The following is a 22,559-nucleotide window of genomic DNA, read 5'->3' on the forward strand; positions in this document are numbered from 1 at the left end:
TTTTGTCTGGGCTTTACTATGTAGCTCTGGCTAGCCTGGAATTCTGTGTAGACCAGGGTGGCCTCAAATTCATAGAGATCCTCCTGCCCCTGACTCTCACGTAGGCTCCAAAGACATGTCCTCCATCCCTGGTGAAAGGTACCCTGACCTTTTTAAAGTAGGAGACGATAAAAGAAGAAATACAAAGTAAGATGTGCTTGAAAAATAAATTAATACACATTAATTTTTTTTCTCCAAACCAAAAAGGAGTTGGAAAGAAAATGTTAATGCTCTTTGTTAATGAAAGGCTATCAGGGGTGAGTCAGTGCTTTCAAAAGTCTGGACACCATGGTAGAGCTAGTGTATGGGTTCAGGATGCGTTTGCACTGTAATGACCAAAGACTAACACCATCCCCTCACACTACATTAAAAGAAAGGGCATTTCACACATACAGAGAGAGAGAGAGAGAGAGAGAGAGAGAGAGAGAGAGAGAGAGAGAGAGAGAGAGGAGGGAGGGAGGGAGGGAGGGAGAGAGGGGGGGATATAATGAAAGGCTTTTTTTGACACAGGGAACTTACCTTTATGGAAACTTTTGATGTACGGCTCCTTTGCCCATTGGTGAGATAATTGTTCACACATCACACATTCATCTACCAGAATTTGGGATGTCCTAGCTTGGCTCCCAGGTGTCCAGCACAGGACAGCTCAGGAGACAGAAATCCTGCCACCCCTAGTTCAACAACTCTGGCGATGAAAAGACCAACTCCTTTTCCTGGAACACTTTGTGGCCCACGGCCAATTTATCAAAAAGATCTTGGTTACTATGGATACTTCTTGTTTTTGTTCTCCCTTCCTTCCTCCCTTCCTTCCTCCCTCCCTCCCTCCTTCCCTCCCTCCCTCCCTCCCTCCCTTCCTTCCTCCCTTCCTTCCTTCCTTTCTTGTTTGTTGGAGAGTAGGCTGGCAGAGAGGGGTAAAGTGCAGTACCCTGAGAAACTGGAAAGCCCTCACACATATAATGATGGAGCATAGGTGTCTAAACATTAGGCAAGGATGCTTTGGTTCTACCGTAGAGAAATAGGCTAGAGAATCCCGCTGGGGATAATGTCCTCCTTCATCAGCCTTTGTTCTGAAAACAAGTCTTTTATGAGGTGTGGAACTTTAAAGGGGGCAGTTTTGTATTCCCGAGAGGATTGACTCCATTACTATAAAATAAGACTGTGGCAGACATGCTGATTTTGGAGAAGGTAACAGGAAAACTTACTAATGGGCACAGGCCATTGCAGTCTCCATCCATGTATGGGTCGCTTGAAATGACACTAAAAACTTGGTTTAGCAAGGAAAGACTCCAAAGATAAAACTAGGAGAAGAAGAATGTCTGGAGAAGAAGAATGTCTGTATGATGCTTACCCATAGCATCTGTGGCTGGGCTTTATTCAGGATTTTCAAACATTTACCATGAGAATTCAGTGCTCTGTACCCATTCCTAATTCCTGTTAACCCTGGACTTGAAATGTGTAGGTCTGCAGCTCTTGGACGTTAAACTGATGTATCTGGTGTTGGGGAACTATTGACTGGTGGCCATAGATCTGACCAAGTCATGGTTGCAGATCAATGGCCAGTCACCTTGCAGAATTAAGTGCCAAATTGCACTTAGCCCAGTGAAAGTATTTTCCATTCTATCGTTGATTCTTGAGTTTCACCCATGACTCCTTTGTGCTGTGCTGTGCTGTGCTGTGTGTGTAGTGAGGGTGTGCGTGTGTGTGTGTGTGTGTGTGTGTGTGCGTGCGTGTGTGTGTGTGTGTGTGTGTAGTGAGGGTGTGTGTGTAGTGAGGGTGTGTGTGTAGTGAGGGTGTGTGTAGTGAGGGTGTGTGTAGTGAGGGTGTGTGTGTAGTGAGGGTGTGTGTGTAGTGAGGGTGTGTGTAGTGAGGGTGTGTGTAGTGAGGGTGTGTGTGTAGTGAGGGTGTGTGTGTAGTGAGGGTGTGTGTGTAGTGAGGGTGTGTGTGTGTAGTGAGGGTGTGTGTGTGTGTAGTGAGGGTGTGTGTGTAGTGAGGGTGTGTGTGTAGTGAGGGTGTGTGTGTATGTAGTGAGGGTGTGTGTGTAGTGAGGGTGTGTGTGTGTAGTGAGGGTGTGTGTGTAGTGAGGGTGTGTGTGTGTGTAGTGAGGGTGTGTGTAGTGAGGGTGTGTGTGTAGTGTGGGTGTGTGTGTGGTGAGGGTGTGTGTGTGTAGTGAGGGTGTGTGTGTAGTGAGGGTGTGTGTGTAGTGAGGGTGTGTGTGTAGTGAGGGTGTGTGTGTGTAGTGAGGGTGTGTGTGTAGTGAGGGTGTGTGTGTGTAGTGAGGGTGTGTGTGTAGTGAGGGTGTGTGTGTGTGTAGTGAGGGTGTGTGTGTAGTGAGGGTGTGTGTGTGTGTAGTGTGTGTGTGTGTGTAGTGAGGGTGTGTGTGTGTAGTGAGGGTGTGTGTGTAGTGAGGGTGTGTGTGTGTAGTGAGGGTGTGTGTGTAGTGAGGGTGTGTGTGTAGTGAGGGTGTGTGTGTAGTGAGGGTGTGTGTAGTGAGGGTGTGTGTAGTGAGGGTGTGTGTGTAGTGAGGGTGTGTGTGTAGTGAGGGTGTGTGTGTAGTGAGGGTGTGTGTGTGTAGTGAGGGTGTGTGTGTGTGTAGTGAGGGTGTGTGTGTAGTGAGGGTGTGTGTGTAGTGAGGGTGTGTGTGTGTAGTGAGGGTGTGTGTGTAGTGAGGGTGTGTGTGTGTAGTGAGGGTGTGTGTGTAGTGAGGGTGTGTGTGTGTAGTGAGGGTGTGTGTGTGTAGTGTGGGTGTGTGTGTGTGGTGAGGGTGTGTGTGTAGTGAGGGTGTGTGTGTGTGTGTGTGTGTGTGTGTGTAGGGCCATGTGGTTATGTGGATGAGTTGTGTGTATATATGGTATATGAGGGTGTATGTGTGTGTGAGTGAGGGATGTGTGTGTTTGTGTATGTGGTATGAGGGTGTGGGTATGTATGAGGAATGTGTGAGGTGTGTGTGTGTGAGTGTGAAGCCAAATGGGTATGTGGAGGAGTCGTGTGTGTGTATGTGGTGTATGGGGTGTGTGTATGCTGTAAGTTATGAGTGTGAGGGGTGTGCATGTGAAGGATGTATGTAAGTGCTTGGTGTGTGAGCTGTGAGTGTGTGAGGGGTGTGTGTGTGTGTATGTGTGATATGGTGTGGGAGCTCTGTGTTTGAGGGGCATGTGTACATGTATACATGTGCACATGCACATACATTTCACCCACCTTTCTCCTGACTTTGAATTAGAAATGAGCTTTTGCTCACACTGCAATCCCGTGAGCATCAGTAAATGGTGTTATGTACAGTACTTCAGACATAACCTTAGTTCACCGAAAACCAGCCAGCAAGGAGCAGACACATTTTGTGCAAGATCTCTTAGCCACAGGGTGAATGACAGTGTGACAGTTTCTCTGTTTGTCGGAGTGATTTCAGGAGCCCTGCTGTCTTGAACAGACCAAGTTCATTTTATTTAACTGAGAAAGCACCAGGCCCCATTTCCTGACCTACGTTTCATCATTGTCCCTCAGCAAACTTTAAGAGCACTAAATATTTATGGCAGAAGCACGCTCAAGGAAAAGTGGTCATCACATTAGTACAAGAAAAGTGTTTGCCAGACTGCAGAGATATCTCAGTGCTCACTGTTTCCTTGGATGACCCAGGTTCAGTTCCCAGCACCCAACTTCCCATCAGTCAGCTTACAACCACCTGTAAGTCAGTTTAGGGGCTCTGACATTCTCTTGTGTCCCTGTTTTAAGCCCCGGCATGTATGTGGTACATAAAAACTCATGCAGCGTTGATGAAGGGCCTCCAGAGCCCAGGAGCTGCCTGCTTTCTGTGCCTCCCGCTGCCCCTGCTGTGAGATACTTGTAGATGGAAGTGAAAATTTGCCATCATCAGGAGTAGGAAGGCTTATCTATTACACATCACCTTTCTGCAGAACTCCTCAGGCTCCCTGTATAACTTTCCATTTCGCCCGCTGGCACAGTAGAATTCCAGAAATAACCTTGCCCACTTAGACCTGCTGTCTACACGAAGCTTCTGGTCCACAGGCTTTCACTGTCCTGTTATAAAAAGGTTTTCATATATGTCACGTGAACATGTTCTCTGTGGAGCCTCTTTTTAGATCACTACTGGGTCATACGCACTGATGGGAAGGCCGTTAGAATTTGGGGTTTGCAATTTATGCATGCAAGTGTCGCTTGTTGAGATGTAAGGTTTGAAGGTTAAGCTTGGAATGGAATTAGTTTTGTTTTGTTTTGTTTTGTTTTGTTTTGTGACAGGACTTTTCTCTGTAACCCTGGCTGTCCTGGAATTCACTCTGTAGCCCAGGCTGGCCCCAAACTCAGACATCTACCTGCCTCTGTCTCCTACGTACTGGGATTAAAGGCATGTGCCCACCACCAACTGGCAGGATGGAATTTCTTGAGTTGGTGGAGCAAAGAAGTCTAGCTTATGTGTTAAGCATCTTTGAGTGATCGGCAGATCATAGCAGCAATAACTTGAGGAGGAAGAACTGGCAATCCTCAGGAGAAAGTCCAGGCATTTACCTATTTCTCCTCTACTTGGCCTCAGCCAAGGAGACAGTCTTTGAAAGCACACATGACTCTTCCCCCTGCCCTGTAGATGAAAGAGTGGGGGTTAAAATGGAAGGTGATGGCCTCCATAATTACAGATGGTGCTGATGTTGTGCATTGTGGAAGCCTGATTTCTCTGAGTCTATGACAAACTGATGACAACTAGTGATGACAAAGCTCATTAGGGCTGTGCCAGGATGGGCTGGGGGAAAGGGCGGTTGGCCTCTTCATCAGCTACTCCAAAGAGTACATTACGACAAAGAATCCAGAACCACAGCAAAGAAGGTAATGCTTGTTAGCCGTGACTTTCTGCCATTATCCCAGAGCTGGGGAAAGAAGCATTTGGTATATGGGAAACAGGTAGCCTGCAGTAGAGTCTTTTTAAAACTGACACAAAACATAACAAGCAAACAGATGAAAATGACCTCTCAGCCACACCAGCCCTAAGTCAACCATCATTGTACATAAAGGCCAGATCGGCAATAACAGGCCCCCCAGAAACAACAAAATGTCCCTGAAGATTCAGTTTCTGAGAGGTGGAGCAACCTCACTGTGCCCTGTCCCTGTGACTGGGTACAGCTGTAAACACGGACAGAATGTGTCGGGACTGCTCCAGGACTCTGAAAAGTGGGTGGTTGTGAGCACTCGGGGGTGGGGTGGAGAATCAAAATTTGAAACACAGCCCAGCTAGCATATGGTTTGTGTGTAGCTTTCTTCCATGAAGAGCAGACTCAAAGGTAGAAAACCCAGAGGACACACTGGTGTGGACAGAATGATCTCCGAGCGGATCCTACTCATTCACACCTGAACACCAGGAAAGGAGACAGCTGCCTTTGAACAACTCAAGCTGTGTCTTATGTTCTTCTGTGCATATGCGTGTACACGAGTATATCTGTCTGTCTCTCTGTGTGTGCATGTGCATATGCATGTGTGTGTCTGTCTGTCTCTGTGTGTGCATGTTTGTGCATGCATGTGTCTGTCTGTCTCTGTGTGTGCATGTGCATTCATGTGTCTGTGTCTATCTGTCTCTGTGTGTTTTCCCTCATATTGGTAGTCAGACTTGTTGCAGGCACTTAAGTCTGTGGAGGATGGTGTCTTAGCTTCATTTCTGTTGTTGTGATAAAAGACCTTGACCTTAAGGAAGAAAGGGTTCATTGGCTTACCATTCCAGATTCCATCACTGAAGGGAAATCACAGAGGCGGTAGCTTTAGATCTTCTTTCATAGCCCATCCACAGTCATGAGCAGACAGAAAAACAAATGCTGACTTGCTTGTTCTCAACTAGCTTCTACTCTCTTAAACAGTCCAAGACCCCACCCATAAAATGGTGTCTCTCACAGTGGACGGGCTCTTCCTACATCAATGAACAATCAAGACCGTCCCCCACAGACATGCCCTCAGGCCAACCTGATCTAGATAATTCCTCATTAAGACTCTCAGGTGATTCCAGGTTGTGTCAAGTTGACAACTGAAACTAATCATTGGGGCTGGAGAGGTGGCCCAGTGATTAAGAGCCCTGGCTGTTCTTCCAGTAGGATCTGGGTTCATTTCCCAGCAACCACATAGCAGCTCACAACTATCTGTAACTCCTGTTTCAGGGATCTGATACCTTCTGTAGACATATATGCAAAACACCAATGTACATAAAATTAAAAAATAATGAATTAATTTAAAGAGCCTAATTATCACTTTTTGTGATTGATAAAAGGAACTATGGTGCCAATGAAATGCATCCTGTTTGTTTTTTTCCTCGTTTCTCTCATCACTTGGCACCTGACGGGGATGCAGTTACTGTGTGGCCTCAGTTGACTACCGTGCTCATTTGACTCAGACTCTACTCTAATCACTTACTCTACTCTGAGAGCTGAAGCATGAGCTAGACCCCTGGTATAGGCCTTAGAAAGACCATGGGGTGGTATATACATTGTGTATAGACATCAATGGAGCTCTAATGGCCTGAACTGACTCTCTAGCCACACTAGCAAGGTGGCTGGGACTTCTCACCCTGAACTTAACCATGTGGACCATCTGTTTCTAAAAATATGGTCTGAATTCAGTACTCCTCTTGGGGTTTAAATGCTCGGAGTCTTACAAAACTCAGTAGCTTGCCACCGAAGAAGTCATGGTGATCTTGGTTCACATAGGAAGAGACAGGGAACAGTCACCGTCATGTCAGGGTCACAGATCCTAGATTTTTCAGACTAAGATTCAACTATTACAGCCACTGTCCAGAACTGTGGGAATAGAACCAAGTGGAGATTATATAATAATCAAGATTAGAAATGTGTGAATGACCCCAGTGATCATACAATGGAAGAGATTGTGGATATGAAAATAGATAGAAATTATCCAGGCTTACCCAAAGAGATTAACAAAAAGTTTAGAAAGTCAATAGAGCATCACAGGTGTGCAGGATAACATAACAAATAGCCACCATTTTGGACAGAATGGTGTAACTAGAAGGAATAGTGCACAAAAATTAAATTTGATGAAACATAGAAACTTTTAGATTCAAGAGGCTGAACAAACTCAGACAGGAGAACTCAGGGAAATCTGGACCAGACTCCTTGATAAACTATTGAAAATCCAACTTCTTAAACTGGAACCTAAGTCTTCATCTAAAAAATCAGTGAGCACATCCGTCTCATTAGTATGCAAATTTGTTGTAATCTTAATAATGAAAAATTATATTGTGCCAAATAATTGCTTTAAAATAAATTTCATTAAATTTATTATTATCATTTTATTTTATTATTATCATTATCATCATCATCATCATCATCATCATCATTATTATTAAATTTAACACATACAGTTGTTTTGCCCACACACATACATGTCAATGCGCTGTGCTTACCAAGGATAGAAGAGGGTGTCAGATGCCCTGTACCTGGATTTATAGACAGTTATGATTGTGGACAGCTTTGTGAAGTCTGAGAATCAAATCTGGGTCCTCTGGAAGAATAGCCAGTGCTCTTAACCACCAAGCCATTGCTTCAATCGCTAAAATGAATTTCTTAATGACTTATCAGGGCATATTTGATTTGTATACTTATTTTAAATATCTAGAATCATATAAAAATGTCTTATATGCAAAAATCTATGAATAGGGAAATTTTAAGAAACCCTGAGTTCAAAACAAGACAAAATCAGTCTTTCAAACAACTAGATAGAAAAGGAAGCATTGTATGTAACAAAACAAAGTGAACACTGTGCACGTGGGTTTTTCACTGGAAACCACAGAGGCCAGAATGAGGTTTGCATACTCTCCAAACAACGAAGTCGGAAATGACGACGTTCATAGATTCTTAGAGAAAAGAATGACTCACTAAGGGAAAACTTGCTCGAGAAGACATATTGACAACAGAAAATAATGCAGGATGTCACGAAAAGAGAACAAACTCAACAGTGGCAGGTATTGTGTGTAGACAAGCATTCTCAAGTTCTCTAAGTGTGAATCACCAGCACATGCTGTGTGATGATTACAGTCTTCTTTATGTCCATTGAACACACGTGACAATCACAGCATAAAGAGGGAAGGGATCAGTGTGGTGATAAGGTTCACCACCAAAGGAAGGAAAAGTCAGTTTTAAGTGTACAGGGTCTTGGAGTCATTTTGCTGTTCCTTTGAAATAATATCTAATAGAGACAAAATATAAGGAAGAAAAGACTCGTTTCGACTCATGGTTTCAGAGAATTTGGTTCGTGGCTACAGGGTCCTCATCATTTGTACACCATGGAGGTGGGAGGGCCTCGTCACCTCAGGGTTGACACAAAATAGTGAACAAGACAGAAAGTGGACAGAGAGAATACATCCTCAAGGACCCACCCATGGAGACCTTCTTCCTCCTGCTAGGCCTCCCCTTCCAAGGATCCACACTAAAATAACACCATCAACTAGAGGCCAAGTGTTTCATATTCGGCCTGAAACACTGTTAAAATTAAGTGCATATATTAAAATGTCAAGAGCAACAACCAAAGCACTGTCCCAAAATACAGCAAAAACTGAGTAAATAGAATAACAAAAGCATTCCAAACATCCAAATGAAAATAGGAAAGGAAAAAAATGGTATAATAAAATCAGAGGGAAAAGACCAAAGTAATCAACGGTTTGTCTAAACATCGTCATATAATTAATTACATTAATTATTAATTATCTACTTAGCAGTTCATAGAAATCATCAGGATGTTCTTAAATGATTGAATACACCATGTATAAGTAATGTCTTTCAAATATAATGATATAAGTAGTTTTAAAGCATCGGCGTTTTAAAAATACTATGCAAACAGTAACCAACAGAAAGCTGGATGGATCACGATAGTGTCAGAGAAAGCAGACTTCAAGGTGAGAAAAGTTCTGAGGGAACATTATACAGAGAAATTGAATGTTTTCCAAGTTTATACAGGCATATGTATAACGTGTGGATAAAGCTGAGAGGAGGAAATGGGTGGTCCTAATTCGGACTTCAGTGTGACTCTCCCTCTGTGATGGCAAGAATGAGTGACAGAAAACCAGAAAGGATGTAGAAACCAAAGGACACCATCAGCCCACTGAGATCACATTGACTTCTCTGAGTTCTCTCCTCCGCACAGTAGGACACACCCTTCTTTCTAGTCCTCAGGGAGCACTCCCAAGGACTGCCGATGACAAACAAAATTAAAACAGACTGAAAGCAGAGGAGAGAAAATTGTCCAAAACAGTTGTCTTACCATAGTGGGATTTGACTAGAGGTCAACCACAGGAAGGTAATCGATAAGTCTTCAAATTCGAATCAATTAGAATACACTTTTATGTGACCCATGAATGAGAAAGGAAGCAGCAGGGACAGTCGACAATATTCCGACGTGAATAGGAGTGAGAACGCTGTGCCATCACTCACTCACCGGGATAGCCAATGTAAGGCGTAGAGGGAGGTATGCAAACAGAACGCTCATATGGGGAAGGAAGGACACTAAGGTAAGTAACCACTCACTTAAGAGAACCAGAAACATAAGAGCAAAACAAGCCCAAAGTGAGTAGCGGAAGGAGATGATCGGGAGTAAGAATTGGCTGATTGAAAGCAAAAGGAGAGACGCAACCCAATGGAATCAAAAGCTGATTCTTTAACGATATTGATAAAGCTGAGAGATAGCCAGGCAGATTGGCAAAAGAAATTACCGGGGGTGAAGGAGGACATAACACTACAGTCTCCACAGACATTGAAAGTCTAATAAACAAATGAGTAGCTCTATAAATAGAAATTCAATATCACAAGCAAGCACAGCAAACCCTAGAGAAATGACGCAACCAAAACTTTGCCAACAAGAACTGTGTTGCCTGAATTGTCCTGTGTCTTCTCAGTGGACTTATGTCTACAGAAGGGTCAAATGCCAGGATATTCCAGGGCCAGATGACGTCACTGGAGAACCCTACCAAACATTTATAGAACTAACACCAGCTCAGCATGATCTCCTTTAGAAATAGAAGGCTGGGCAATCATTTTACAAACTCATTATTATCTGGATGCCAGAACCAAATACTATAAAGTATAGATCCACATCCTTTATGAACAGAGGTAGAAAAAAATCCTCTACAAAATATTAGTAAGTTCAATCCCACAATATATAAAAAAGAGTAATAATGGCCATGTTGGGTAAGCCTTAGAGTAGAAGGCTAATTCAGTGCTTGAAAAATGGGGTGAAATCTACCACATTAGCACATGAAAGAAGAAAATGCTAAGTGATCCAGATAGAGCAACCAACAAAATTAACGTAATAACTTTTTAAAAATGTATGAATAAGGGGCCGGAGAGATGGTCCAGTGGTTAAGAGCACTGGCTGCTCTTCTAGAGGTCCCCAGTTCAAATCCCAGCAACCATGTGGTGGCTCACAACCCTCTGTAATGAGATCCGATGCCCTCTTCTGGTGTGTCTGAAGACAGCTACAGTGTACTCATATATAATAAATAAATACATCTTTTAAAAAATGTAAAAATAAAAGACAAGTTGCTTGACTTGATAATAAAAGTTTGAGACTAGTAGAATAGTTAGTAGGAAAGGCTCCATTCCCTGCTTTCTGGCATTGTTTCTGTTCTACCTCGTATTGGAATCCCCAGCCATTGCAATAAGACAAGGGATGCACATTTAAATAAAACCAATCTTATGCAAATAGCTAGATGAACCAGAATCTTCCAAGTGACACCAGAACTTCTTTGTTACTTGGACTACAAAATTGTACCGTCAGCCTGCTGACTAGTTCAGTAGTTCCATTGAGGTTAACTGTATCCATACCATAAAAACCAGAGGGTTCATGCTGACTACACACTGTGCTCAGTGAGAATAGCCAGTCTAGAAGGGATAGGGCCACACCCTTAGGACATTCTAGAAAAGGCAAAATGGCTTGGTGGCTTCTAGGAATTAGAAGGGTGTTGGGCACAGTATAAGGAAGGCTTTTGGAAGTAATGGAATGATTTTATAGCTGACTGCACCTTCCTTGGCTGTGATGTTTGTGTCTAGATAACTATTTATTTGTTTGTTTACATTTGCAGAACTCCAAACATCAAAGGACCTCAGTTTTGTGTCAGTCAATTTTTAGATATTATGTTTGGCGATGCAGGTCTTCGTGGTTGAAAAGTAAATGGTTTCTGGTTGTCTTATGATTGCCTGTCGACTAACCAGATCAGCCCAGCAGAAGTGTGTAAGATGATAAAAATGTCCCAGTTCACCAAACAACAGCCCTTGCGGCCATGGAGCATTAACTGTTTAATCTCATTTATTCAAGTTGGCATCAGCCGTACACCAATGCTAGCTTTATCTACTGGACAGCACACAGTATAGACGGATCCTATCCTCATGCCAGACGACAAAGGAATTCCGTTATTTAGTTAGCTGGATTTTTTTTTTTTTTTGGTTCTTTTTTTTTCGGAGCTGGGGACCGAACCCAGGGCCTTGCGCTTCCTAGGTAAGCTCTCTACCACTGAGCTAAATCCCCAGCCCCTGGATTTTTTGTTTTTAAGACAGCTTTCACCTATAGGTAACCTAGTTTGGCCCTAAACTCACGTTCCTCCTGCCTCTGTATCTTGAGTATGCCACCTAGGTTTTAATTTTATTTGAACCAGTCAGCTAACTGATTAAATTATTTGTTTTGGTGTACGTACTGGGAACACAGAGAGAACTGGCTTGGCATAAATGTCTTATTGGGTGGGTAATTTGTGGGTTAGTGAGGGTGTACAGTAGACGAAACCCAGATAATAGTTTAAGTCAACAGATGTAATGGATCTCCCTCATCTGTGGGTGAACTGTTCCAAGATCCCCAGTGGATGATTGAAGCTACTCACATGATTGGTAGTGTTGTATTTTTCCTACACATTACCTGTGATAAAATTTAATTTATAAGACAGACACAATTAATATTTTATCAACAATGATTGAACAGTTAGTTATAGGTTCTCTCAAAAGTCTTAATGTATTTCCACCCAAAGAAAGCAATTTGCAGCCTGTCTTTCACACGTCTGGAAAAAAAAAAAAGAAAACCAGAATTAATACTGCTCTTGTTCTTTGGGGCACTTATTAAGTAAACAAGGCTTGAATACAAGACTATAGTCTAAAATCCATTACCTTGGTTAACAGAGACTCCTGCTAAGTGCTTACAGGCAGGTAATATATACAGAGTGGAAACACTGGACGAGAGATGATTCACATCCCAGGCGAACACATCAAAACAGTGTGAGGCGTAGAACTCACAAGTCACGAATTTCTGGAAGTTTCCACTTACTCTCCTCAGATCATGATCTACTGTAACTGAAACCCCCCCAAGGGAAAACTGAAGATAAACAGTAACCACAGTTTTGGCTGTTGGTAGGTGGTGAAAAATGGCAGCTGCACAACCGTCTGAACCTGTGCCATCCTAGGTAGTAGGAATGTGACTGGATAGACGTTAGGCAGCAGTCACAGGGCATCTCAAGACATCAGGAAGGCAGCATGCTGAGGGCACCTCAAGCCTCCTGAGGTGAAGGTGTGTGGTTAGTGGCTTGCTCTTTCTGACCAGCAGCTGAGAGAAGTCACATGGCCCCGGGGAGATGGCTCAGCAGGTAAAGCACTTGATCTAGGGACTGGGGTTTGGACTCTCAGGATCCATGTAAAGACAGGCAGGTTGGGGTTCACCTTTAATTCCAGTGCTTGGAACTCAGAGACAGGGGGTTCTGAGTCCAATGAGAGGCCTCGCCCAGAAGAGAGACACAGACACATGCAATGAAAGAACAACGTGCAGTGTGCATACTGTGTGTGTTCAACTCCAGTATGCTAAGTTCAACTTTGGGATGGAAACTTCTGGCCGATACTCTTCACACTTAGCTTGAACTTGCTTTGAGACAATCTTTTCCCTGTTAACCAGAGCTGTGTGGGAAAGTGCCCCATGCCACCTTAACATGTGTGCTTACTTTTCATTCCTCACTTAATTGGAAGCACCTTGAGGTCAGAGGTCACTTCCATAGCTGTGCCTTCTTTTCAAAAGCGTGGCAGCTTTTGCACCCTTCCTATTTCCCCACAGGATGAGGAATGCCGCCCATGCCGCCCACAGAGGGGTAACTCAGCCACAATTAAATAAGCCAGTGATAAAGTAATTTAGTTTCTCTGTTCTTTGACCTTGTAACTAATTCCAGCTAAAAGAGCTTCAGGTCTCCATAATGCTCTATCTTTAAAGAAAGAGAAACTAATTGGGAAATACCATTTTAAGGTCCTCTCTCAGGTGGATTTGCTGCCTGTCAAACTTGGGGGATAATTGTCCTCCAGGATTGGGATTGTACACCGACTGGCTTTAGCTGTACCTTCAGGGTAAACTTTAGACACTCCCCAAAGTGGAGCTTTGAAAAGCTGGAAAGTTCTGGAAGCCAGAGTAGAATGTAAATAAGTATCAAAGATTTTATAATCCAGACAGCTGACTGTTCTGAAGTGCCACTAGTCTTCGGAATGGAATCCCGGGGCTTGAGAGATGGTCAAATGCTTACTGAGTAGGTGTAAGGATTCCACTTAGGACCCCTTGCACTCCCTACAAAGAGCTGGCAGCGTGTGCCTGCTGTTACAGATGTGCTTCTGGGCTAGTATTCCTAGCCAGCTCCCTGAGTCAGTGAACTTCAGATTGAGTGAGAGATCCTGCCTCAAAGTTACAGTGGAGAGGAATGGTGACTGGCAAGGACTCCACTCTCCACAAATGTATGTGAGTGTTCTCTCTCTCTCTCTCTCTCTCTCTCTCTCTCTCTCTCTCTCTCTCTCCCTCCCTCCCTCCCTCCCTCCCTCCCTCCTTCCTCCTTCTTCCTTCTCTCTCCTCTCTCAATAGAGTCTCACATTTACCCCTACAAATTGTAGGCCTTCCCTCTGCTTGCCGCTGGAAACAGTCGATAGGAGTGTCTGAGAGTGTTTCTCAGGTGTGTTTTCGTCCAGTTGGTCACAGTGCAATCCCCACAAACCCTGGCAGTGGGTACTAATAGTCTCACAGTGAGTGGCAGTTCAGCTTCTCTCTCTTTCCCAAGTTTCTTGGTCGTTTAATTATAAAACAAAACTTGAATGTTTCCCTTTTCATCAAAAATAAAATTTAAAAATGAAATTAAAAAGATTAGTATAGGCTCTTAGCTTTTTAAACTTTGCTTTCTTTGTCTGGGTTTTTCTTTGTCTTTGCAACCATCTGTCCATGAATTTAGAATCCTCCTGCCTCAGCTTCCCAAGGATTACAGGTCTGCACCCCCTCGCTCAGCCCAGTGACACTAGCCTCCCCTTTCTTGTCTTCCGATATTGGTTAGAGGGACCAAGAGCAGAAAGAGAGGGAAAGAAGTTGACATCATGCTGCACTTTGGAATCTTCATGTTTTATTTGTATTTTCTTATAGGACATCTGGAGAAGCCTTGGAGTGTAGGTCATAGGTATTGCACTTCTTTTAACGTATTCATAAAAAACAGAGCGATACATGTCCAAGAGACAGGGAAGCGGCTTTGGCTTAGCTCTTAACTGACCAGGCCAGCTCTCCCGTTTAGGCTGTGGCATCATCCCATCCAAGGACAATGTCTTGGATCACTTCTGCTGTCTCCTGGCTTCCAGCCATCCTTACTCTGGTCTGATGCTGTGGGAACCATTCTGATGACGGGCCTGTGCAAAGATGTGAGAGCCACAGTGGCCCAGCCCCTTATTGGGTCTTCATGTCTAAGCCCTCACCTACCTGGAGCCATACCAAGGGTGTTTGTTCTTTAACTCTTTAATTGCCTAGCCCATCCTCTGTTGTATCTAATCTGGCTTTAATTGAAATTTTTTTTCTCTCATTATAAGAATGCACTTAACTCAGTAAATGTGGAGCTAGAGAGGCCCTATAAACTCTGGAAGTTTCTGGGTTTTTTTGGGTTTTGTTTTCTCTCGTTTTGTTGTTTTTAACTGCTTTTGTTGAGTTTTCACTTCGTGGCCTTTTCTTAGCTTTTGTGCAGTGAGGGAAATCTGATCTATTGCTTGGGATCCATTGCACAGGGATTGCTCTCTGGAGGATGCGCCTCTATAACTTTTGTTGCTCAGTTTGGACTAATATTCCACACTGGGCAATATTCCAAGTGCCAGGCCACTACTATGGCCCAGACTTGTGTATGGAGTCCAGGCAGTCAGTTTAAGGTGTGTGTAGCACACTCCTTGGAATCTGTTTCTGCCCCCCCCCCCCCCCCCCCCGAGCTGGTGATTCAGCCCAGGCCCTCATGCATGCCTGGCAAACACCACCGAGTGACAGACACTCCAGCTCAAATCACATTTTCGATAGTTCCTAATTTCTTTGCTCTGGATATTTTCATGAAACACAGATCAGTTCTTTCTTCCCTGGGGAAGCAGTCTGCATCTTGTCTGCTCTCTTGAAATGGGCGAAAGTAAAAGCCACACCCCAGTAGTTATTTGCTTTCTTTGAACTGTCTGGTCTGTCTACCTACCTTATTCACCTGTCTGTCTGTCTGTATCTCTCTATCTATCCATCCGTCCATTTGTCTTCCTCTTTCTGTTGATCTCTATCACATTTGTGTGTGTGTGTATGTATGTATGTATGTATGTATGTATGCATGTATGTATGTATGTATGCATGCATGTATGTATGTATGCATGCATGCCTGTATGTATGTATGTATGCATGCATGCATGCATGTATGTATGTATGTATGTATGTATGCCTGTATGCCTGTATGTATGTATGTATGTATGCCTGTATGTATGTATGTATGCATGTATGTATGTATGTATGTATGCCTGTATGCCTGTATGTATGTATGTATGCATGCATGTATGTATGTATGCATGTATGTATGTATGCCTGTATGTATGTATGTATGTATGCATGCATGCATGCATTCTTATATGTATGCATGTTTGTATGTAAATGAATGAATACCACTCCATCTTAGTCAGTCTAGACAGGCATCCAGCCTTCATCTAAAACTCCATGATACTTCTAACCACATCGCCTCTGTTCTTTTGCTTTCCTCCTCTCCCATTCCTTACCCAGCTATGCTGACCCGCCCTCCCCGCCTCACTCTCCCTGAAGCTCTTTCTTGTCAGGTCTCATCATGCTTCTTTGGTGTCTCCTCAGATCAGAAGTGATCACCATCCTTCATTTTCCTGGCTCAGTTTCCCTCTCCTTTGATTGACCAAACTGTAAGACTATATATACCTAGCTTATGTTGACTTCCGCAGCAAACCCTGCGTCTTGTGTGCTGCACTGAGGACATACTCGATGTGAACCAGACTATTGCCGTAGACTAGGGGTTTTCTTTCCATCCTATTGGAAGAGCCCCACACAAGGTAGAAAGTGTTGGCATGGAGGACTCCTGGGTGGTAAGGAAAACAAAGGCGTCCCTAGGAAAGCCTGTTTGAGAGTTTCAACCTATCTTTATCTTTAGTCAGTTGCCGAACGCTTAGCGACGGTTTTGTTTTAAAAGTGTAGGTTTATGTAGGTGAGAGGCCTCCAAGGGATAAAACCTAACCAATGGCTTTAACGAATGCTGACTGGAAGTCTCTGCAACTATCAGGTGGATCCTTTCCTGACCCCATTGGATCCTCTTACCCTGACCTTGTACCAACCTTTCTGTCTGCTTGGTACTTCTCAGAATGAGGGCTCATCCCTAGGAGGGCCCTGAGTAACTCCACATCTTGGCTTATTCTTCCTGTCTCCAGGTCACCTGTCCCTTTCCTCAGTGTCTGTTTGCTGCCCAGGCACTCTGAGCCACCATACTTTTAACACAAGCACTCAAAAGTTCCTCCTTTGGTCTAGGGTGGGTGCCTTGCTTCTCTCACCTGTCACATTCTAAAAACAGTCTCCTTTGACAGTCTCCTCCAAACCCAGTTCTCTTCCCCTGAGTTCTCTAGAGGCTCCCCATTCCCCACCTTGGCAGACCCCACCCCGTATTTCTTTGTACTGAGGTGTGAGTACCTTTTCTTCTCCAGTGTATTTTGAACTTCTCCAAGGTAGAAGTCAGTTGTGTCATTTGCTTGTAGGGAGGGGAAAAAAAGCACACACAGTTATACACACTATCAATTAGGTATGCTATCCTAAAAATATTTAAATTTTCCCAAGTAACCATACATCATTACAGGTAGGTACCCAGTAGATATTTTTAATTGATTCAAGGGTAGGTACTGCTCTCTATGGTTTCAAATGCAGCAGCTCCAAAGACTTGGCCAGACCGTTAGTCATCCAAATGTTTATTATAATTCTGTGTCACTCATGCTCCAATTCAGTCTTCTGCCAAGGAGCTCACCAGGTGCCAAGCCCTGCCTCTTTTTCACACCTCATCAACTGAGCAGGTCACCTGTGGGATTCTCTTCATGATGTTTGTAAATCTTCACTGTCACCAAAGCTGATATTAAAGGAAGTGAAGGCAGGCAGAGGAGGAGGAGACCGTGGCTGGAGTTGACTTTTGACCCTCATGCCCACTGATGTCTAAAACTTGTGAATGTCTTGCCTGCATTGTTATTCCTTATGTATATATTTTTCTCGAGTGCATGCCTGTGTGTGTGGTTCTCAGGAGGACAACCTCAGGCATAATGCAATTTTAAAACAAAACATTCTTTTTTGAGACAGGGTTTATTATTAGTCTGGAGTTCACAAAGTAAGCTAGTGGGTCAGTGAATCCAAAGATCTGCCTGTCTCTGCCTCTTCAGAGAATCATGTAAGACTACACCACCTTGCTCAGCTTAAAAAATAAAATGGGTTCTGGAGCTTGAACTTGGATCCTTGTGCTTGCAAGGCAAGTCCTTGTTCAAATGAGCTACCACCACAGCCTCTCTTGCCTACGTTTCTGAATGCTCTCATAGATACCTACCATACAGCTCACCCTTCTAATAGCCCGACAGCAGGGGAAGTTTGTATTTATAGTGTGGACTGGCATTTTCTATGAAAGTTAGCCATCAAGCAGGGGGCAGCTGGTCAGAATCCCGAGATCCAGAATGAGCAATCTGCTTCAGAGTGACCTGACCTGTGACATAAACCACAGGAGTTTAGCCTCTTATACTAGGTCATCATCTGGTTTTGATTTTAACTTAAAATTTGAGTATATATTTCTTAAATGTTTTATTTTCTATGGTTATTTTATTATGGTAGAGGCGTGTGCATGTGTGTGTGCGTGTGTGTGTGTGTGTCTGTGTGTGTGTGTCTGTGTGTGTGTCTGTCTGTGTCTCTGTGTGTGTGTGTCTGTGTGTGTGTGTCTGTGTGTGTGTCTGTGTCTCTCTGTTTGTGTGTGTGTCTGTGTGTGTGTGTCTGTCTGTGTCTCTGTGTGTCTGTGTGTATGTCTGTGTGTGTGTCTGTGTGTGTGTCTGTATGTGTGTCTGTATCTGTGTTTGTGTGTGTGTCTGTGTGTGTCTGTATCTGTGTGTGTGTGTGTCTCTGTGTGTGTGTGTCTGTGTGTCTGTGTGTGTGTCTGTGTGTGTGTCTGTGTGTGTGTCTGTGTGTGTGTGTGTCTCTGTGTGTGTGTGTGTCTGTGTGTGTGTCTGTGTGTGTGTCTGTGTCTCTGTGTGTGTGTATGTGTCTGTGTGTGTCTGTCTGTGTCTCTGTGTGTGTCTGTGTGTATGTCTGTGTGTGTGTGTCTGTGTGTGTGTCTGTATGTGTGTCTGTATCTGTGTTTGTGTGTGTGTCTGTATCTGTGTTTGTGTGTGTCTGTGTGTGTGTGTCTGTATCTGTGTGTGTGCATGTGTGTGTGTCTGTGTGTGTGTCTGTATCTGTGTGTGTGTGCGTGTGTGTGTGTGTGTGTGTGTGTGTGTGTGTGCATGTGTGTGTGTGTTGCATCATGTGCAGACTCTGGAGTCAACTCTTTGGGATTCGGATCCTGCCTTGCACTCAAGTGGCTGTGCCATCTGGAAGAAGGAAGGTTGGTTCTTGTAGAAAATGGGGATCTTTATGGGGACTTGTCATTGAGGTTCACTTTGAGGGTTAGCTACTTGTATCTACAAACGGAGCAGTCCCATCTCAGGGTAGAAATGTGGTGCTTAGATATTGAAAACTTTGGGCACATCTTTAATTGCCATTTTTTTCTAGCCCTTTGAATGCTTGAGCTTTTGTTTCTCTCCAGTGATTTAACTTTTAATATACATAGAAGAAACTGAAATCTTTAGCTATTAAAGGTTAGTACAGTGAGCTGGTACTTCCCCAGAGAACCTTAAGTTGCCAGGGCTGATGATATTGTCATGGTGACAGAAAGGAAGGCAGCTACATCAAATCTGTAGTCATAAAGGGGAAAGATAAATCCTGGTGTTCAGCTGGCCTGCCATAGTCAGCAGTTGTCTCTCCTCAGTTGAGCCTCTTTGGAAACCTCTCTTAGACACACCTTGTCTCCTAGGTGATTCCAGACAATGAAGACTGACCTTCATGGACGAACTGGGTAGATTTGGGTGGCTTTATAATGAAGGATCCAGCCAAATTGAAAGATAATTGATTAATTGGGGGGGGCATTGGTAGAAGGCTCCACTCCTGAGACACAAGTTCAGTCTACAGTGACTGACCATGAGGAAAGAGTTAAGTATGTATTGGAAAGGAAATTCACAACCAAGCCATGTCTTAAAAAGCACAAAAGGTATAAGTTATGGGGTTGTTTTATTAAGTGCATAAGGCCATGATAGTCAAAGCATTACCTGGTTTAGTAACAGCTACAGAGGGATTGTCAGTGATATATAATAGCTAACGTCTATTACACTCAAAGATTAGTGGATGCTGAGTCCATGATGTAGCCAGAGTAGTATGGCAAGGAGAACCCTGGTGTCCACAGCATGGAGAAAGTGAGCTTGGTGGTCAGGTCAGTAAAAGAGAAAACACATAGGAGATGAGGGATTGAAAGGAACCAGAAGATGACACCAGGCCGTTGTGGGTATTTTTGTAGTGGAGTGTGTGTGTGTGTGTGTGTGTGTGTGTGTGTGTGTGTGTGTGTGTGGTTTTGTTGCATTAGAATCAAACATGTCAATCAACTAATAAATGAGTACATAGACAATCAGCTTGCCAGCTAGGTATCTGAAACTGTACGCAACTAGAGATGAGGTGGCCTGGCACATGGGGACCAGGTTAGTGTATCATTTGTAGCTATTGGATGTGTTGACAAGCCAAAGATGCTGGAACATTTTAACAGCTTTCCAAGGCCATACCGGGAATCACTATCGGGGAGGAGGTGATTGGGAGTCACCAGAGGGCTGTGGCTAGCTTGGGACAGGGCCCAAGTTTCATGGTGGTGTGTCTCAGAAAAGGCTGAACCAGAGGAATTGCATGAGGTCAACATTCTGGCGAGCCCTGAGCCTGGTAATCCACTGAGTTCTTCCAACTCAGCAATTTGAATGAGCTGCCAGATGTGGAGACTGATGCTTACCATCCTCACCATCACGGCACTTTTGAGGCTGAGGCAGGAGGATTACAGGAAGTGGGAGACCAGCCTGGGCTGCAGAGAAGGATGGAAGCAAATGGAAGAGCCCTGGCGAGGACCGTCTTGTATTTATCGTAGCTGGCTTTGGTTCTGGCTTCCCTTTGGAGTTGGGCTGCTGTGTTCATGAGGATGCAGTGAGCTTGCTGTAACATACCATCTGCTGTCCAGAGCTCTGTGCTATCTGAGTGTGGGTCACTGGTGGGTGTGTCTGTTTGGTTCTGATTTGAGAGTAAGGCTGCCTGTTGTGTGCTACGTTGAGACCACTGGGGGATGCTATTTAAATACAGCAGAATCATTTCATACTCTCTTTCTCCCAGCTCCATTTTCCTCCCAGCTTTGTGTGATGGCTAAGATTCCTGTCTTCTGTCTTCTGCCAACCTTTCCCCCACTTTTCTTCCTGAGGATGTCGTGATGGTTCATCTGCTAACACAAAGCTAAATGTTTTCTAAGTACTTCTGCCCTATGGAGTCTGGGGTGTGCGTGCGTGTGCGTGTGCGTGCGTGTGTGTGTGTATGCTTCTATATGTTTATACACAACACCTATACACAGAGATGTAGATGTGTTCAGCGTGGGCTAATAATGAATCTGGTACAGATGGTGTGATGAACCAGACATTTTTGCATAGATACGTAACTGGTTTGGTTTTCTTTTTTCCTTCCCTGACTGATCTCAGAGGTAGAATTTGATTTTTAAAATTTCAAAAAGGCAGATTTCAAAAAGCACCAAGCCACAAATCCTGTGACTCCTACCAGTTGTGCGGTAAGCTCTGGAGAGCCTGCTGCTGACAGCCGGTTCCTGACACAGTGACCTCATTCCCCACACTGCCTTTATGGGCAGTGGCGGAGCTGTTCTGCAGCCAGAGCTTCCAGTCTGATGGGGCCATGAGCCCTGGGCTTGCAAAGACTTGCAGGGCAACTGGGATCCATGATAAAGAGCTCGCTGCAGCTAAACTTGGATCCGGTGTGCTATAGAAATGCCTGACTTACATATGTGGGAGATTCGTCCTCTGTGACAATTAAAAACCCAGCCTTAAAAGCAAACTAAGAGAAGGGAAGCGTGTCAGGTCTGTGATTGCAGTGTGTCGTGTGTGCGATGCCAGGTCAAATTTAAAGTGTGTTCTTTCTTTCTTCAAGCACTTTGGAGGTATTTGCCCTATTTGTTCTTCCGGTGATTTAAAAATATATATGTGTATGAGGGGACTAAGGCATGTGATGGTCCCTTAGAGACACCTGGGTCTGTCCTACCCTCCAAGTGTCTGCACTGCACAGACAAAGGAGCTGACAGACACACGCAGGCTGTGGCTTTTCTCGGAGCTATGACTCATTTCATCTCACAAAGGATTCTGGGCAGGAGAGTGAGAAGTCAGGTTGGCTGATTGGTCCCTATGACTTCACTTTGCAGAGAAGAATCAGGAGGGGAGTGTCACTGCAGATTCCCGAGACACTGCAGTGGCATGTTGGCTCAGTGCTCATGGCCACGACCTATGGGCTGGGTGCGATCGGGATCCAGCTGTTTTGTGCAAACAGGATAAAAGGATGGTTCCCCCACCCCCACTCCCACCCCACCCCCACCCTCACCCCCACCCCCACCCCTACCCTGGTTCGTAAAATCATCACTAGCAAAGTACATTCACAGAGCCCTTTCAAGGTGCTTTGGAGAGCACTTGTGTCAGTGTCACAAACCCTGACTTGCAAGAGAATCCCTTAGCATATATATTATATAATTTATATTTTATATAATTATATAATATATAAAATATTTTTTTTTCTTAACAAGGTAAAGTCGCAGACTGTCATTGTATTCCTCGGGCCTGCAGTAACTTATCTGAAATGCTCACTTAGGATACTAATGCTCAAACATTTGCTCTTTGTTCTTATTACAGATACTAGGACGTCCATTTCTGTTACTGGCTCCTTCTTGTGCTTGGATGCGTTCTCCTAGCATACACCAGGCTTTAGTATCAAAGCTACCTGGGGAATGGAGCCAGTCCAGAAAGGGTCAGGTAGGTTTCCCCTGCTTTTATTTCAAAGTTGTTGTATGAAAAGATATAGATGTTAAAAAGGTCAATACCACCTGTGACCAGGGCGAG

The 22,559-nt window shown here is 44.1% G+C and overlaps 1 protein-coding gene across 8 annotated transcripts in view; it reads left to right on the forward strand.

Annotated features, from left to right (window-relative positions):
- Stox2 (storkhead box 2) overlaps nucleotides 1–22,559 on the forward strand; it is a 239,055-nt gene that overhangs the window by 178,951 nt on the left and 37,545 nt on the right. Inside the window, exon 1 of one of the 8 annotated variants that reach the window (XM_039094520.2) lies at nucleotides 19,338–19,636. The exons of 5 other annotated variants lie outside the window; for them this stretch is intronic. In XM_039094520.2, the coding sequence (XP_038950448.2) occupies nucleotides 19,567–19,636 (70 nt within the window). In that variant the 5' untranslated portion in view covers nucleotides 19,338–19,566. Of the gene's footprint in view, nucleotides 1–19,337; nucleotides 19,637–22,218; nucleotides 22,473–22,559 lie in introns of those variants that run through there. 2 more of the 8 variants (XM_039094521.2, XM_006253152.5) reach the window with 2 other exon arrangements.

The sequence above is a fragment of the Rattus norvegicus genome, chromosome 16 (assembly GCF_036323735.1).
Source record: "Rattus norvegicus strain BN/NHsdMcwi chromosome 16, GRCr8, whole genome shotgun sequence".
Taxonomy (NCBI): domain Eukaryota; kingdom Metazoa; phylum Chordata; class Mammalia; order Rodentia; family Muridae; genus Rattus; species Rattus norvegicus.